This window comes from Cynocephalus volans, chromosome 3 (assembly GCF_027409185.1).
Source record: "Cynocephalus volans isolate mCynVol1 chromosome 3, mCynVol1.pri, whole genome shotgun sequence".
NCBI classification, from domain to species: domain Eukaryota; kingdom Metazoa; phylum Chordata; class Mammalia; order Dermoptera; family Cynocephalidae; genus Cynocephalus; species Cynocephalus volans.
In genome coordinates, this window is record NC_084462.1 from 60,091,676 (window position 1) to 60,109,002 (window position 17,327).

The 17,327-nt window shown below is 41.3% G+C and overlaps 1 protein-coding gene across 1 annotated transcript in view; it reads left to right on the forward strand.

Moving 5' to 3' along the window:
• Positions 1 to 318: 318 nt before the first annotated feature.
• TMC3 (transmembrane channel like 3) overlaps positions 319 to 17,327 on the forward strand; it is a 38,837-nt gene continuing 21,828 nt past the window's right edge. Inside the window, exons 1-8 of the mRNA XM_063091781.1 lie at positions 319 to 407; positions 1,632 to 1,778; positions 5,328 to 5,403; positions 11,230 to 11,311; positions 14,086 to 14,192; positions 14,959 to 15,057; positions 15,154 to 15,296; positions 16,283 to 16,430. Coding sequence (XP_062947851.1) covers positions 319 to 407; positions 1,632 to 1,778; positions 5,328 to 5,403; positions 11,230 to 11,311; positions 14,086 to 14,192; positions 14,959 to 15,057; positions 15,154 to 15,296; positions 16,283 to 16,430 — 891 coding nt within the window. The remainder of the gene's footprint in view (positions 408 to 1,631; positions 1,779 to 5,327; positions 5,404 to 11,229; positions 11,312 to 14,085; positions 14,193 to 14,958; positions 15,058 to 15,153; positions 15,297 to 16,282; positions 16,431 to 17,327) is intronic.

Sequence of the window (17,327 nt, forward strand, 5' to 3'; positions counted from 1 at the left end):
TGGGCACAAGGGGTTGCAAAAGTTATTCCTAGATCACCTGGCCAAGCCTCCCACCTTCAGCTGTCCAGACTCCAGCCAATCTGTGCTGCCACAGCCACCTTAACATTACATATGCATGACTGGCCTCCTGGCTTTTTTCCTGCTCTCAGCACCAGCAGCTGCAGGCTCGCAGTCCAGCTCCTGAGAACTGCCCTAGAGGGTACAGCAACTCGGCAGCTCCCTTTCAGAAACCTCCCTTGGAACGGACCCTTCCCCACAGGCTTCTCTGCTTCTCAGCTATCTGGGCAATTCCTAATCACTGGCAGCGAGTCGGCTTCCATGAAACCCTCAAAGGCATCCCAGCGCTATAGAAGCATCCGGAGAAACGCCAGCCAGCGCTACCTCTACCAGGAGTCCCTGTTGCTCAGGTGAGCCGGCCACCCTTCAGCTGGGGAGAGGAGGCAGGTGTGTGAGGAAGGGACAAAGTTCCTGTTGTCCTGGGCTCTCCTTCAGACTGAACTCAGAAATTCATTGATCCAGGTTCTTGTACAGTTGCGGTGGCAGCCTCAGCAATGTGATGAGAGAGATGGCTCTACCTGCTGCTTCTTGACCAGGAAGTCAGAATCCAAAAGTCTGTGTCACACCCTGGCTTTATTGCTGGCCAAGCCCACAGATGTGCTTTGTCTGTTTTCTCCCTGTTTACTTAATCAGCAATGTCGAGAGAGCAGATAACACATCTGACAGAAATAAGGTGTCTTTGGGAAAAGGCTTAGTTAGAAGTGCATGAGAGTACTATTCAAATTTGTTCACCATTTATAAAAGTCTACTAAAATCTCTATTTGATTTCGACAAAATGGATAAAATTCTTCTTTGAGTAAGTAAAAACAATCTGAATTAGAGAAAAACATGGGAAATGTTTTCTCTTACTTCTCATAGCCATAGGAGAATGCTCTTATCTCCTCCTGAAAGATTGCTTTAGGACTAGCATATTAATTGTTACTAGGAATAAGTGTTGCTACAGGTTGAAACATTGTTCTTCTAGAGAGTAACTATTTCCCTGAAATATGTGGCCTATGGAATTTGCTTAGATAATTTCTTGTTCATAGAAACTGCTGCCTGATTCTGCCTCTGTTATCTCAGGTTTAAAATAAATTGAAGTGTGGGGAGGGGTCTCTGGGTGATAGAAGTTTGGTTTTTATTTATTTTACCTTCAGGTTGGGGGATAAGGAGGAGTCCTACCTCTAAAATCAGCTGATTATTTCAATAAGCCTGAAAAAAAATTATTTTTGTCCACCAAAATCGCTGCTCTTCAGGAATCCAATAGTACATAAGCACCCTCTTGTTTCCTTCTGTGTCTTCTTATACCTTTCACCTGGAGAAACTGTTCTCTTTCACTGACCCACCGAAAGTAAGAGAATCCAACAAATGGGTTTCATTGGGTTTCTAACACTGCCCAAGTCCCTCTCTACCTCTGTGATGCCTCCTCTTACACACACACACACACACACACACACACACACACACACACACACACACACACAGAAAGAGAGATGACCCTGGGGCAGTGAGATGCTGAACTTGGCCAGGGCAAGATCTTTGCTGTAAGCACTTCTACTAATCAGATTTCCTCTTTAATGCCCTGCTCCATTCAGCAACTTGGATGACAACTTTAATGCTGATGAAACAGGGGACAGCAGTGATCCAGAAAAAATCTTCCAGAATATACAGTTCCAGAAAGAACTCATGGCAAACATTCGCTGCAGACCCTGGACCATGGGACAGAAGCTGAGGGCATTGAGGTAAGGGCCTCAGTAGCAATTGCTAATTACTTCAAGTATGCCTTCCAAGAAACTACCCTGTCCTGCCCATAGAATGAGGACAAAGACCCATGTGACAGTAGTGGTTCAGTCACTTGATCTGACTTAGAGAAGTCACAAAGATATCTGGGTAGTCTAGCTGGTCCAGAGAGCCAGTTCTCTCTCTCTCTCTCTCTCTCTCTCTCTCTGTGTGTGTGTGTGTGTGTGTGTGTGTGTGTGTGTGTGTGTGTGTGTGCATGTGTGTATGTGTCTGTGTTGGATGTGTGTGTTGGTGGAGAGTTTTTGGTCTTCTACCTCCTTTCCGAACACTAGATTTTGACATTGTCTTCAAACTCACTAAACATGGGTATAAACCAAAGTAAAAGAGCTGTTCATTTTAGTTGCTTGACTAGTACCTCCCTCTAAGGGAAAAAATCTCTATGGGAAGACAGATTATTATGATACTCAGAGTCATATTAGAAAGTCTGTGTATATAATAGTTAAATGCTGAATCTCTGAAGACAGATTGCCTGAATTCAACTATTACCTCTACCAATCTCCAACCATATGATATTGGGTAATTTTCTCAATTTCCCTAAACACCAGTTCCTTTCTCCTTAAAGTAGAAGTGATGGTGAGGAATAGCTCTTACTTCCTGCAGCAGTGTTTCCAGCAATGTCACCTGCTAAGCTCTGAGGGTGCTGCTAAATACTCAGAATCCCTGGTTGCCTTCAGACCTACTAAATCAAATGACAGGAGAAGGCCCCAGCATTTTTAACAGGCATTCACATTAATTCTTTTTTATACTTAAGTTTGAGATTCACTAATAGCAGTTTGTTGAAGAATTAAATGGCATAAACCATGTGAGTTCCTGGCATTGTATCTTGTGTATAATAGTTACTCACTAATAGTGAATGAGGATTAATTATGCTGATGCCTGAGATCACAGCAAAGGGAGTGAGCAGAAGGGTCTTCACAACCTGTACCACTGAGCTACAGTGACCTATGGAGTGGACCTTCCTGGCAAAACAGACACTACAACTAATTGTCAGGTGCCCATTGTGTGGACAGAACCACTGTGGAGTCTTACTCTTTATTGCTTTTTTCTAGATGCCAAGCAGACATTCCATTCTCTCCATATCTATCATCTTTAGTCTTGTATTTATTTCCTGTAAAATTGTTCCTTCCTTAGATTTCCATTCCAGGTATTTTTCTTCCAGTCTGATCGGCCTATGCCTCAGGTGGCTGCAGCAGATAGCTAAGGTCATCCACAGTTTTCACCTTCAGAGGTTTCCCACTAATCCTCCTTTATCTGCCTCCCATGTCTGTTGTTAGCTCTCTTCACTTCTATTTCTTTCAGTATGTTCATTTTCTGGATGAGAAGACTGATACTCAGAGATGTTAAGAGACTAATCCAAGCTACACACAGCTTCTGAGTGCTAGAATTAAGCTTTAAACCTAAGCTTTCTATCCCCAAGTCCAGTGTTCTTTTGTGTAGAAATGCAGGATTTTCACCAAAGTAACCATGAGAACAATTAATCTTAGAAAAAAAAAAAAAGGCATATGTGCTATCAGGATTTTAAAAAAATCATTCAGAAATGATGATGCATCGTTATCTGAGTAATAGGAGGTTAAACCTTATCAGCCTGGAGGGTGGAGCAGAGCAAATGATAACTTTTCTGTCAAGGTACTTCAGAAACAAAGAACAAACCAGGGCTTCCACCACGTTGCTTGACCATGTCACTCAGAGCACCAAGACGGCTGAGCCTGGCCATGCATCAGGCCAATGGCCAAGCTCCCAGAGTGCAGCTTGCTCTCTGAGCACCTCCATTTGTCATCTCCTTGTCCCACACATCTCCTCTCTGTCACCTTGAGAAGCCACTGGGGCAACACTTCACTAATCGGACCTGCTGAAGCTCATCCTGGAGCTTCTGTGGAAGGGGCCGGGAGCACTGAACCCTGACTGCTTGAGAATAAAGTGAGCATTGCCAAACATGGAAGAAAGCAGGGCAAGCTAGCCGTGAGTCTGCAGCAAAAGCCACCTGTCTGGGAGGACACAGCACACTCCTGTTTTCCCTGAAGGGAAGCAAGTGGTCAGAACTGGTAGAGTCCACATAGGTCTATGACTGGGGTTAGGTTGGTTCCACCCCTCCCTGCCCCTTCAGCACCCGATCACCCCTCTGTCATAGCACTTGCCCTGTTGGCTGTTGTTGCTTTAGGTCTCTTTCATCCCGATGAGGTAGTGAGCTTTTCCAGGGCAGCAATTCTGTTATGCCTCTCTGTGTTCCACCATGCCTGGCCCAAAATAGGTGTGCAGAAAATGTTTGTGGGGAAAAAAAGTATAAGTAAATGAATGAAACGAATTGTGATTTGACTTTTTCCATCTTTATTTCTTAGACACTTGTAGCATGCAGCTCTGTTGAAGATGGCCCTCAGTGTGGTGGTCATGGTATTGAATAGTACAGCAATCCTCACCTGCACCTGCACTTCTGGTTCCTACCAGAATGAAGCCAGTGCATTGGCTAAGCTATGAAGACAGGGATATTGCAATCGGGGTGGGGGGCTGAGGTCCAAAATCAAGTACTCTGGTTTGGTCATATTTTGAAAAGATCATCTGTCTGTGGGAAAAGGGGCTGGTTTGTTCCCTGTATTTCCCAAGGAGGGGCTCAGAACCAGTGAGTGTTACTGGGAGGTTGCTTGGGATACACATGCAAGAACACTAGAACAAGTAAACCTGTCAAACTGGCAAATTGGTCGATTCAGAAGAACTAAATTCTTCAAAACTGAGCATAATCAAGTGAAGGGTGGTTGACCATCAGATAAAGAGGAGGTCTGCATTAGGATGGTGTATGACTAGGTTACCTTGAAGGTGACATTCATCTCTGAATCTTTGATCTCAGTCTGTCCCGTGGCACCAACATTCATTTTTCTATCCTGTTGTTTATTTAGGTGTGGATTTAACCATTCATCCCAATGAATTCAATCCATTTTAAAGGACTGAACATTTAGGCAGAGATATCAGGTTAAGTCAGGAAAGTGATCAGTTAGTGTGTCATAGATTGGGCTGAGTCAGGTTGTTCATGGCTATTCAGGCACAACTTTCATGCTCACATTAACCAGGCACCAATCTTTTCTCAAAGCAGAGTTTTTGAATCTAGGTCTGATTTTCACTTCCAAAGAATTGACTGCAAGATGACTGTTGTTAAGTAGAGGAGCTGAGATGCTAGTCCCTGCTACCAGGATTTCCAAAGCTAATTATTCCCAGGCAAATGCCAGAATCAGGAAAGGGCTTTGAGAAATTTGGTTGTAAATAATTTTGATATGAATCCATCATTCTGGATGAATTCATCCATTTAAATGTTAAAGAAAATATTTTTAAAGGAGTTTTCTGGTTATCAAAAGTTAGGAAATGAAATATTTACACAACTCCACCTTCCCACAGCATCCTGTCCTACATCATTTGGCTACCTATTCCTGCTGCATTGCCACATATTTTGCAAAAGTTGTAAGTGTGACTTAAGTGCATTCACCGCCATGTTTTTCTTCTCTCAGACGAGCGAAGGAGATTGTGCTGAAGTTTGAAGGGAGGCTGACCAGGACCCGAGGCTACCAAGCAGCAGGTGCAGAGGTAAAGGAGCTAAATGTGGGTTCTACCACTTCTTCCCACAGTCCCCAGGACCAGGAAGTTGCATTTGCTATTGAACTTGCCATTGTTGAGGGGTTCAGTCATTAACAGCTGTAGAGCAGGTGATGAGCTGGAAAGTATGAACTCCCAAAAACTTGAATTCTGGTCACAGATGCCATCACTTTACCAATTGTGCGACCCTGGATGTTTTGAGAGGCCCCATCTAAATTGAGGTTCCAGTACTAGAGCGACTAGAAAACCTGCCCTAACTGGAGATGAAGGGGAGCTGGACATGGCGTTTACAGTGCGCCTTTCACGGGATGTTTCTTTTATCTGGCTGACAGCCTAACGCCCAGTTGCAACCAGGGATCTTGTTTATACAGGCAGACGCCCTTGTGCTCGTGTGTGACCCGTGTCCAGTTTTACTCCGGCCTGACCATCGCTCTGGCGCTGGGAGCCTGACCTTGTGTTTTACTGGATGTTCGATAGAAACATCGAACCTGGGGCAGCCCTGGTTCCTCAGATGGGAGGTGTGAATTCAATGCACCACAGCAACAGGAGATGAGTCCAAAGATTCTCACCTACGGAACCCAGGCAGGGAGGGCACAATGAGTGGGAAGGGCAGTCCTCTGTCCCCAGGTCATGCAAGGAAGGAGTGAAGACTCAGGCAGAAAGAGGAAAGTGCGTGGTAACTAGCAGTGTATATACGGGTACAGGATGTGGGCCACTTCAAGTTCATGGGCAAATGCCTGGATGAAGCTGTGGGACAGCGGGGAACACAGCATGTTAGGTGAGGAGATGCCTCTAAGTGCCTATTTCAGGCCACCAGCTTGAGCCATTTGGGTGTGGTGTAGAGCTGGAAACTGTCAAGTGTGACTGGACCCTGCTTCTGGTATGAGAAAGTTAAACTTGTATTCAGAATGGATGCTGAGGCATCATAAAATTATAAGAATTCACTACACCGGCTAAGCCTAATTCATCAGGAAAAGGATGCCTTCCCTTTCAAGAATGATCTTGTATCTTTCCTGACTTAATCCTACCCAAATGAGTAGGTTTTGTTCACTGTATCCCTGTGTACAGCTGTTTCATTGTATCCCTTGTAATGAGCAAGTTACAGGCATATTCCAACTCTCATTTTATAATACAATGCTAAGGTCTTTGATTATCATTTTTCTCATTCAGTTACTTAAAGCTAAACCAGTATACATTGAAATTACCTGTTTAAAGACAGTTCATAAGTGTTAAGAAACAAACAAACAAAGTCACTTCTTCTGTGGTCCCCTACTCCCCAATATAGTACCTTTTTAAAAATCTTATGTCAGTCATTGCAGAAATATACAATTTTCACATCATAGTAATTATAGTCTACAAACATTTTTTTGTCTTGCTCTTTTCACTTAAGACTATAAGAATTTTCCATGTTGTTATGTAATTTTTATACTTACCATTTTCAATACTGTTTAATATTCCATCAGACAAAAATATTGACTTAGTCACTCGTCTGCTGTGAATATTTAAATTGCTTCTAATATTTCATTATTAATAACCCTGCAAAGAACATCTTTGCTCATATAAATTTTCCTCTCCTTTTGAATTACTTTCTTAAGATAAATTTCAGAACTGAAATCACCATAGAAAAGATTATGATCCATTTTTTGGCTCTTAATAAACATTAGAAAGTTATTTTCTGAAAATCCTTGATAATTTATGTTGCCATCCACAATGAAACAATTCACTGGTCCCATAATATCTACACCAATGTCGAATATTACATATTTTTAAGTTTGTTATTTTAACAGATAAAAACAAAAAGACACTCTTTTTAGATTCTCAGAGACAAAAATATTCTTAATAAAGTGTAAATTAGAGCTGGTCATAAATTTATGATGAAAAATGATCAAATATCAAAGAATCCCCGAGGTTCTGCTTTAGCATTCTTTCTTCTTAGTCTCCACAAGATCTTCCTGAGAATTCTAATTCATTTTTACAACCGAAATCACCCATAACACCATATGCCTGTCACAAGTATGAGGACTTTATCAGATAAATATATAAAACAAAATTATCTTTTTATAAGCATGTGTACTGCCAAGTTCTCTTCTTCTTTTTCCTCAATGAACTGTTTGAAATACTCTAAGAAAGCATTTGTGAAATACTATAAAGTCCTTCACTTGGGTCCAGACAACCTGTAATATATATAACAATGAAAAAATATTGGGACTTTTAGTGGCAGTAAACTCAATATGATTAAAGGTGTAACTTGATAATGGGCTGAATTTTTAGAGGCAGAGTTTTTAGAATAAGAAAAGTCATCCAAATTTTCAGGCTTACCTAGAGATTGCCCACAAGTTTTCAGCCAGCCCTTAACAGACACAGCTGCCCCAGTCCTTTCAACATTACCGATGGCTGGACAGAAAGCAGTTTGGTCCCGTTCAGCTCAATGCTGTGCCATGCCTTATGCTGGGCACTGGGGCTGCACACTGCTCTTTCTGTCCTCTGGAGATAGCAAACTGCTAAAGAAAAGTCCTCCTCCCACCAAGTCTTCCTGAACACTTTGGTGCTTCCTTTCTTATTCAGAACAGCATTTCTGCACCTTTTTATATTTAGAAGAAATTGTTTTCCACTGAAAATTTTGATATGAACCACTGGGGACCAGCGTCCACTCCACCCCCAAAGCAGAGAAGATACAGGATATTAGCCAGTCTGCATATTGCCTGCAGCCCACTTGATTTGTCTCTATTTATAGTCTTTGGTTTATATTATACAAATGATAGCTTTGAGATCTACAGGAGCTGCCACTCTATCCTCTCTCGGGAATCACTCTTCCAGACATGAGACATCCTCTGGAGCCCCTCCGCCTGTTTCCCACCTGCATTCTTTGTTCATACAGCTTTCTGCTTGACTCTAGCAGGAAAACAGCCTGAAACAGATAGTCTCCCTTTAACACCAGCACGTTTCTATGTTTCTTAAAAAATCAGGGTATGAGAGTGTGAGACCACAGCACTCAGAAGCCACATAGACAGAGATGCTGCCCTGGCAGACAGCTGGAGGCAGGACACCAGGGCCTTTCTGCCATTGTTTCCCTGCTCTGGGCAAATGACTTCTAAAGTGATATGCTTTTTATGCTTGATTCTTAAGATTCCTTTTAAATCTAACATTTTATGTCTTTTGTTTTCCACATGAAACCAACAAGAGAAGTCACTCCCCCCAAGAGCCTTCATGGCATAATTTGGCAAGAACCCTTCCTCTGTGTAGGACTCAAAGCACCAGCCAATGATGGCATATTGACTGATGACCTCCCAATGGGTCCTCCTGCTGTCACTCATGTCTCTGTAATCCACTCACCTTCACACAGGAGCCAGCCAGGCAACCCTTGAAACAGTAAACCGCTCATGCCATCCCTTGATGATGATGACGACGACGATGACGATGATGATGATGATAATGGCTGTAATTACACTTACAATTAAAATCAAACTCTTTCCCATGCCCACCTGATATGGTCACTGCCTACCCATTTAACTTCATCTCACTCCTCTCTCTTCCCTCCTCTTCTGTAAAATGCCCAGCTTGTGCTAACCCAAAGACTTGTACTGGCTACTCTCCCTTCCTAGATGGCTGCTCTTCCAATTTGTTTTTTTGTTTGTTTGTTGGTTTTTTTTTAGTATTGATTCCTTTTCATTCAAGACTCAACTCAGGTATGACCTCCCCAGCTAAACCTTCCCTGACCTCCTTGTCTTCTCCTCAGTCCTAAGAGACTGTGTCCCACAGTAGCATTGACTTGTTTGCAGCTGTCTTGCTCTACCTGAGTGCAAACTCCACACCAGCTGACATCTGGCATGTCCACTATGTTTATCCACAGGAAAACACAACCTAGGTGCTCAATACATGCCATGAATGAATACATTTTTCACAAACTATTACACATGTTGTTAGAACACATTTATTCCAGGTGAACTCATAAACTTTTCCAAAGAGGAAAGAATGAGCTTATTCTCAGTTTACCCAAACTCAATAACCCAAGCCCACAGTTAGAATCTCTTTCTTTCAAGTTTTGATTTGCTTTGTTTTGTTTTTGCCTTGCTCTGAAAATCTTGAACCATTTCAGAGTTTCAAGGCTTTTGCCAGGAAGACTTGATGCAAAGCATCAAGGAAGCATGGTGTTTTTTCCATGCCTTATAGAATCTTGGTCATCAATGAATCACCTTTTCCAATCGTGTTTGCCTCTAGGAAGCTTCTTTAGGCAAAGCTAGAATAGACTGTCATTATCAGAATGAGCATTGGGGGTCATTCACTACAGTGCTCTCTATAACTGAGTTTGGGGGTCCTGGCTTCTGAAGCATCAGAGGCCGGGGAGAAGACTTCGCATCTCCTACCTATAAAAGCTGCATTACTTTAGCTTATTTCATTCAATTCTCATGCAATTTTAAATTTTAAAAAAACTCTGAATGCCACTGATTGAATCCTACTGCTCCTTGTGCAGATGAGGAAACAGAATCCCAAGGAACGAAAATAACTGCCCCTGGGGCACATAGTCAATAGATGTAGAGCTGGAGCTAGAACTCATGTCTCTGGCCATCTGTCCAGTGTTTCTTAGACTTCACAAATTTAAAAGAGGCAAAAGACTCAAATGCTTTCCAAACCTAAACACTTGCCAAAGAATGTTTGATCACTCCTGCCTCTGGATGCTATTGGGGATAAAAGATCAGAAAGCCTTGGTCTTCCTCTCTGTGCTCTAGAAGATAAGCCAGCTGAACAAAGTAGAAGCAGTGCAAGGTAGGATATAGTAAACATCATAAGAGAGACCAGAAGTTATGGCTAAGGGTGTTTACAGATGGAAGAATTTCCTTCTGGCTACAGAGAATCTGTGTGATGTCTTCATGGGAGTGGCTGTATGTGAGCTGGCCCTTGAATCATGAGCAAAAGATGAGCAATTCCAACTACTGATAAAATTCAGATTTTCATTTACACACAGCTGTTCTGCCCTTAGCAGATACATCCAGAATGACATTATCATATGTGCCTGTATCAGGACTATGTGCTGTCTTACAGTTCAGACTGCTGTAACTACATTTGCAACCTTTTTTTCTGCAATGATGTAATTTGCTTCCAACACAAACCCAGATTATTCATGCGTTAAAACGCACAACCTGCCAACTTTGTTGGAGAACAGAGCTGGTGTAAGAGAACATTTTGTTTTGTTCTCCCTTGAGAAAAAAAATTTTTTTGAACTTCTGGCAATTGTGTCTTAAACTCATAAGACAAATTTCAAGACTTCATCTCTCACAGCTTTGGCCAGGAGGGAGCCTGGGAACCTAGTTGTGCTGCAGGATGTGAGGCACATGATAGCACGGCACTCATTTCAGGATAGGCTCTGGACTTTTGGTACTTAGACACAGATACAGTTGTAATCACCTGGGGAGTTTGTTAGCCATGCCGATTACTGGAGCCTACTCCCTGAGCTATCTTAGGTCTACAATGAGATCAAGTGGGTGTATTTAGACATCATTCCTTAAGTAATTTCCACTGTTCTTAGTCCCTGCCTCAGGAATGGTATGAATAAGGTAAGCTGCAACCCTAGAGCATATGCACCTTAATACAGACACCACAGCTCAGAGCTCAGAGCTCAAAGCAGGTGCACACTCATCTGGTCAGGAATACAGAGAAAACAAGGCAGCTACTTTGGTCCTAGAAGGCCTATTAAGCCATAATTAAATGCATCAGGGGGTGCGTTTGGAAGTCCCCTCCTCCATTTAGGACTCTAATATCACAGAGCCACTGCCATCTTCATGAATGTGAAGTTCTCTAATCCTGCTCTCTCCTTTCTAGCTCTGGCGGAAATTTGCTCGTCTCGCCTGTAACTTTGTGGTCATCTTCATTCCCTGGGAAATGAGGATAAAGAAAATAGAGAGTAAGTATTTTCACTTAGAGGAGTGGGGCAGGAATGCAGTACTAGTGGCCGATCCACAGCCTAAGAAGAGTCTGATGTGTTCCAGTCCCCACACTGTGCAGCCAAAGGCACCTGCACAGGTGGTGGTCAACAGAGATGGAGGAGACAGTGCCTGTCCCCACCACCTCCCGAGATGGGAACAATCCTTTCCATGATCCCTTCTGATGCTGTCCTCTCTAGCTCATTCATTCAGTCAGACACAAGGATCCAAAAGGATCAAGTTAAAAACTGTGAGGATAAATAAGAGGGTACCATGGGGAATAGCAAAAACAAATACAAAAGTCTGCATTTTCACAGAGATGACTATAACCATTTAGAAGACATCCTAAAAAATAAATAAATCACATCCACAATCACACTTGCAAACACACACAGACAATACACATACAAAACCAGGAATAAACCTAACAATGTCTGAAATAAAGAAATCTGTAAAATTGGACCACAGGTCATAAAAGTTTTGTAAAAAACGTGGAACAATTTAATATTTGGATTGATTTTCCCTAAATCAATTAACAAACTTAATGCAATTCCAATAAATATCTCAATATATTGTTTTGCGTACTTGACAAGATGATTATAAAATTCACATGGAAGTAAAACATCCAAGAAATTAATCAAAACAAATTTTCTGAAGGAAGAATGCAAATAAAGTTACATGACCAAGATGTTAAAAATACATATAAAAGCTAAACAATTGAAACAGTATAGCATAGTGCAGAAATAGACTGACAAATCAAGGAATAAGCAAAAAATTCAGGAATAGACAGGAATACACAAAGATCTTCAGCATATGGTAATTATTGGAGTCAGTCCAAATTCCATAAATTGTGCTGAAACAGCAGATTCAAGTGTTTTAAAGAGTAAGTTTAGATTCTTTACTTTAAAGTTTCATTCTTTAAATATATAATAGGAAACCAAGAAAGAATTAAAGAAAACATAGGTGACTTCATCCCAGAATGGAAACCTATCTAATCATAAAGTGAAGGAGAAAATCATCGAGGAAAGTATTGTTATATTTCATTACATAAAAAAGAAATTTTATGTGCATTAAAAAATAAAGCAGAAAGTTCGATGACAAACTGGAAAAAACATCTTCAATATGTAAATGAAATCAAGTACTTTTATACACAGCTGGTGGAAATGTAAATTGTATTTCTAGAAAAAAGTTATAATGTGGACCAAAAATCTTCAAAACGTTTGTGTCTTTTGGTAAAACTCTTCGGTTTCCTAACAACCAGAGAAAACAACAACAAAAGCCACACAAAGTCAACAGACAAGGCTGCAGTGGGGGCTATTGGTGCCCCACCCAGGTCCCCTCTAATTGGCTGGTCCAAATGACACACAGCTGCCCCCTGCTTTAGTGACTTGCCCGTGGCCAACCTGGTCCCAAATGTGTGGCACAGTCTTCTCCTTCTCCCCCAAGCCCACCTAGAGCCTAGAGGCAATGGCCAACTGACTGACAGGTATCAAGTGTGACCCCTTCCTCCAAGTAGCACCAGCTCTGTGGTGCAATTCACGCTCCAGAGCTCCCCAGGAAATCAGACTAAGCTAGGCTCCAGCTGGGACCATATCTGTGCTCAGCTCTTTCCCCTGACCCACCCCGACTCCCTCACGCCCTCTCTCCTGGGAGCACTTCCCCAATTAATCATGTGTAGCTGAATCCCTTCCTCAAGCTCTACTTCAAGGGAACCTGACTTTAGACAGAAATTATTTATCGTAGAGCGATTTACCCTAGAGAAAAGTTGGAAACTTCCAAATGTCAAGTAATGGGGGACAGGTTAAATAAATGATGAAAAATTCACTTGATGGAACAATGAAGTTCGTTTTATAGCAAGTATTTTTGGCATGAGAAAATGTTTGTTATATATTGATAACTGAAGATGCATGCTATAGTGAGATGCCAATTTTTATTCTTAAAAATCATACATATAATGGAGAGTTATGCTAAAATTTTAATAGGAGATAATTCTAGTAGTGATTTCAATTTAGTGATTTTGAAATAGATTTTTTTGTTTGTTTTCTTTGTGATGTTTTGTGTTTTTCTACTTACCATGACAAGCATAACCAGATTTTAAATTAAAAATTGAAGAGATGTTCTTTTTTTAAGTATGTCACAAAGTCACCTACTCCGGAATGTCATCCAAGTATCACCTATATCCTCATCTAATTTCTTCTATGCTTCTGGACTGTCTCAATAGATAGAAATTTGTTTTTTTACTACACATTGTATTTTAAAATAAGTTTAGATGTATAGAAAAGTTGCAAAGAGATTTCCCACATGCCCTTCACCTGCTTTCCCCCATCGTTCATATCTAACTAATTGTTTTTTATCTTGAAATTAAGGCGAAAGGACCCTTGGGAAAATCCTTGGAATTCTTGAAATGACGCTAAATAGAAAATATATCAAATTCCCCAAAGATGAGGGCACTTCTAAACATACATAAAATATTGTAGATTTCATAACAGCACTTTGGATTAATTTGTCACTGGGAAATGATTCTCAAATAGTATTTAGGCGAAGTAGGATTTTTATTTTATTTTTTTTGCATCTAGAACTGGTAAGTATTCATGGGCATCTTGATCCATTTAAATTGGGGGAACTCTCTGATGCAATAATGGCATTCTTACTCTATGCCCTGCTGATATAAAAAAATCTATGGTATTGCTTTATGAGGAATTTCTTGCACTGTGAGGATTTTATATCAACTTCTCATTGTCTCGTCTTTCTTTAGGTCATTTTGGATCAGGTGTTGCGTCCTATTTCATATTCTTGAGATGGTTATTTGGGATTAATATTGTGCTCACAATTATGACAGGTGCTTTTATTGTCATTCCAGAGGTAAGAACTGCTTCAGGAGAGAAATAAGTATCACTCATTAGAAAAAGGAGACAGTAGGGTAACACAGTATAAATGACTCCTCTCGTTCCTTGTGGGAAGGATAATGTATGTGTAAAAATAGGGCAGGGAACAGCAAACTTTTCCTGTAAAGGGACAGAGAGCAAATATTTTAGGCTTTGTGGGCCATTCAGTGTCTGTCACAACTACTCAATTCTGCCACATAGCGCAAAAGCTACTGTAGATGGTACCAATGAGTGTGGCTGTGTTCCAATAAAATTTTATTTATTAATGGTGAAATTTGAGTTTTATGCAATTTCCATGTGTCACAAAATATTGTTCTTTTGATTTTTTCCCAACCATTTAAAAATGCAAAAACCATCTTAGCTCTCAGTCTATACAAAAAGAGGTTGACTGGTTGGATTTGGCCTATGGGCCAGTTTCCCAACCCTGTGTTCAGATAAAACCCATATTTCTACTAAACTTCATCCTCACAAAGTAAATGTGCCATTTCCCATGCCATCATAGAAACCCAGTGACCTCAATAATCTACTCATAGAAGCCATATCTGAGGCAGACCCTGGTCAGGCAAAAAGCAAATCTGGCTATCCATGATTAATTGTCCATCAATGAGAGTCAAGCAGAAATCCACTCCCCTGGAGATCTCTTATGTGTGGCATTTTTACAGACACGTGGAAATAAACTTCCCCTTTTCTTCTGGTCCTCCCCTACCCAGAGGACCACATGACATCGTATCCTCTCTCTCCAGCTGATTGCAGGCCAGCCCTTTGGAAGCACAGCCAGCAAGACCATCCCCAAGGAGCATGTTGCATCTGCCCGAGACCTGGACACTGTCTGGTCCCTGGGGGTGAGGTTGATGCTTTGGCCACATTCTTATCTTGAGGGAGGGGGTTAATGGGCCACACCTGAGAATCAGAAATGACATTGAGTGTTCTCTTTACAGGGCTACCTCCAGTACTCAGTCCTCTTCTATGGCTATTATGGCAGGGAGAGGAGGATTGGGAGAGCTGGCTACCGGCTGCCCTTGGCATATTTCCTGGTGGGGATGGCAGTGTTTGCTTATAGCTTCATCATTCTTTTAAAAAAGTATGACTGCTCACTTTCTCAAAATACATCAAGAATTAATGATGTGTGTGATCTCATTTAATCTTGTCAATAACCCTGTAAAGTTAAGACATAACTGTACCCATTTTACAAATGAGGACACCAAGGCTAAAAGAGGTATGTTCATTTTAACCAGCACTTATTGAACACTTACTACTTGTGCTAGATTCTGTGTTGGGTCTAGAGAGACAAGAATTGTATAGACCTCAGTTAATGTAATTTTAGATAATGTTGCAGCTGAACTAATAGAGATATGAACAATAAAGTCTAGCTGGCCAAAGTTTGCAGAAAGCAAAATATCTTTCTTTGGCTGTATGTTTCCTGTGACGCAGCTACAGATTCTGCAAGGGCCAGGCCTGTCAGTACTGTGATGCAGTTGACACCTCTAGTTTATTGTTGAGAGGAGGCACAATACTTAAGAAAGCACATGCTAGGGCCGAGGAGTCCTGCACCACCCCCATTGTGAGGCCTGCAGCAGCTCACTTTCCCTCTCTGGGCCTCATCTGTAAAATGGGCAGCTTGGATCAGAAAATCACCGGGTTCCTTTCCAGCTTAATTAGCACCCTGTGTTTCTATGTAGGATATAGGTAAACGCAGGCTGACAGAGAGGCTCCAAAGCCAGGGCAGAGCCCAGCCCTCATCCCCCTTCATTCACCAGCTAGATCTGTCTGATTTGTGCTCTCATCCTTCATCGCCCTGCCTCTTGTGACATGTTGGGAAAGTGTTTGGGATAAAAAAGATAAAAATAAGCAAAACAATGCAGACACAACAGTTCATCAGCTGTTCATCAGCAGTGACTTAGGGGCCTTCAGTTCACTTGAAGTTTTCCAGCTCAGCTCCTGGCAGCCTCAAGAGCCAACCTGGAAGACTTAGACCTCTAACTAGATGTTACAGTCTAAGAGGAAAATCAGAGCAAACTTGGGAGCAAGAAACGTGCATGGAGAGGAGAACTGGGTCCTCTCTTTCAGGATGGCTAAGAACTCCCGCATGAGCCTTGCCAGTGCTTCCAATGAAAACTACACCTTCTGCTGGCGGGTGTTTTGTGCCTGGGATTACCTCATTGGAAACCCAGAGGCTGCAGAGAGCAAAACGGCTGCCATCGTGAACAGCATCAGGGTGAGTAAGCGAGGGTTCCGTGGGCCTGGGCTCTGCAGACAGCATCTGTAGAGTGAGCCTCTGGCCTTCTGCTGGAAGAGTCAGCACCATCTACTTCCTGTGGTGCTCATGGTCCAGGGTGGCTGTTTCCAATGTGAGGCGAACACGCCCCAGGAAATGCCCAAATGACCCCCTGGAGTGCGGGAGAAAATATTGGCACTTCTCTTTATTTTTATTTTTTATTTCATCCTTTAAAAATTTTAGTTTGTGTATTTTTGATAATTTGCATAATGCATTATTGCCATGTTGTATATATGTAACCTGAAAATAAATAAGTACGTATGAGGTTATTTCAAAAAGTTCATGGTAATATTTGCATTATCTTTGTTTTTATTTTTGTATGATGGCTTTTTATTTTTATTTTTTTCCACATCTAGAAAAATATTTTTCTTGAAACATGTTGATTGTACACATTTATGGGGTTCAGAGTTATATTTCAATACATGTGTACAACGTGTGATGATCTATTTGGGGTAATTGGCGTATTCATCATTGCAAAACTTGATCATTTCTTTGAGATAAACACATTTGATCTCCTCTCTTCTAGTCGTTTGATAAAATGCAGTAAATCATTAATTATAGATTCCTGGATAGACTGTACATCAATAAGACTTATTCTTCCTATCTAACTGTAATTTTGTGTCAATTAACCAGCCTCTCAGTACCCCCCTCCACCTCCCCTTTCCCACCTCTAGTAACCACAGTTCTCTCTCTTTTTAACAATTCAACTTATTAGTGTTATTTTTTATATCTGGTTTTTGTTTGTTTTGTTTTGCTCTCTATTTTAGCTCCCACATATGAGTGAGAACATGCAGCATTTCTCTTTCTGTGCCTGGCTTATTTCACTTAACATAATTT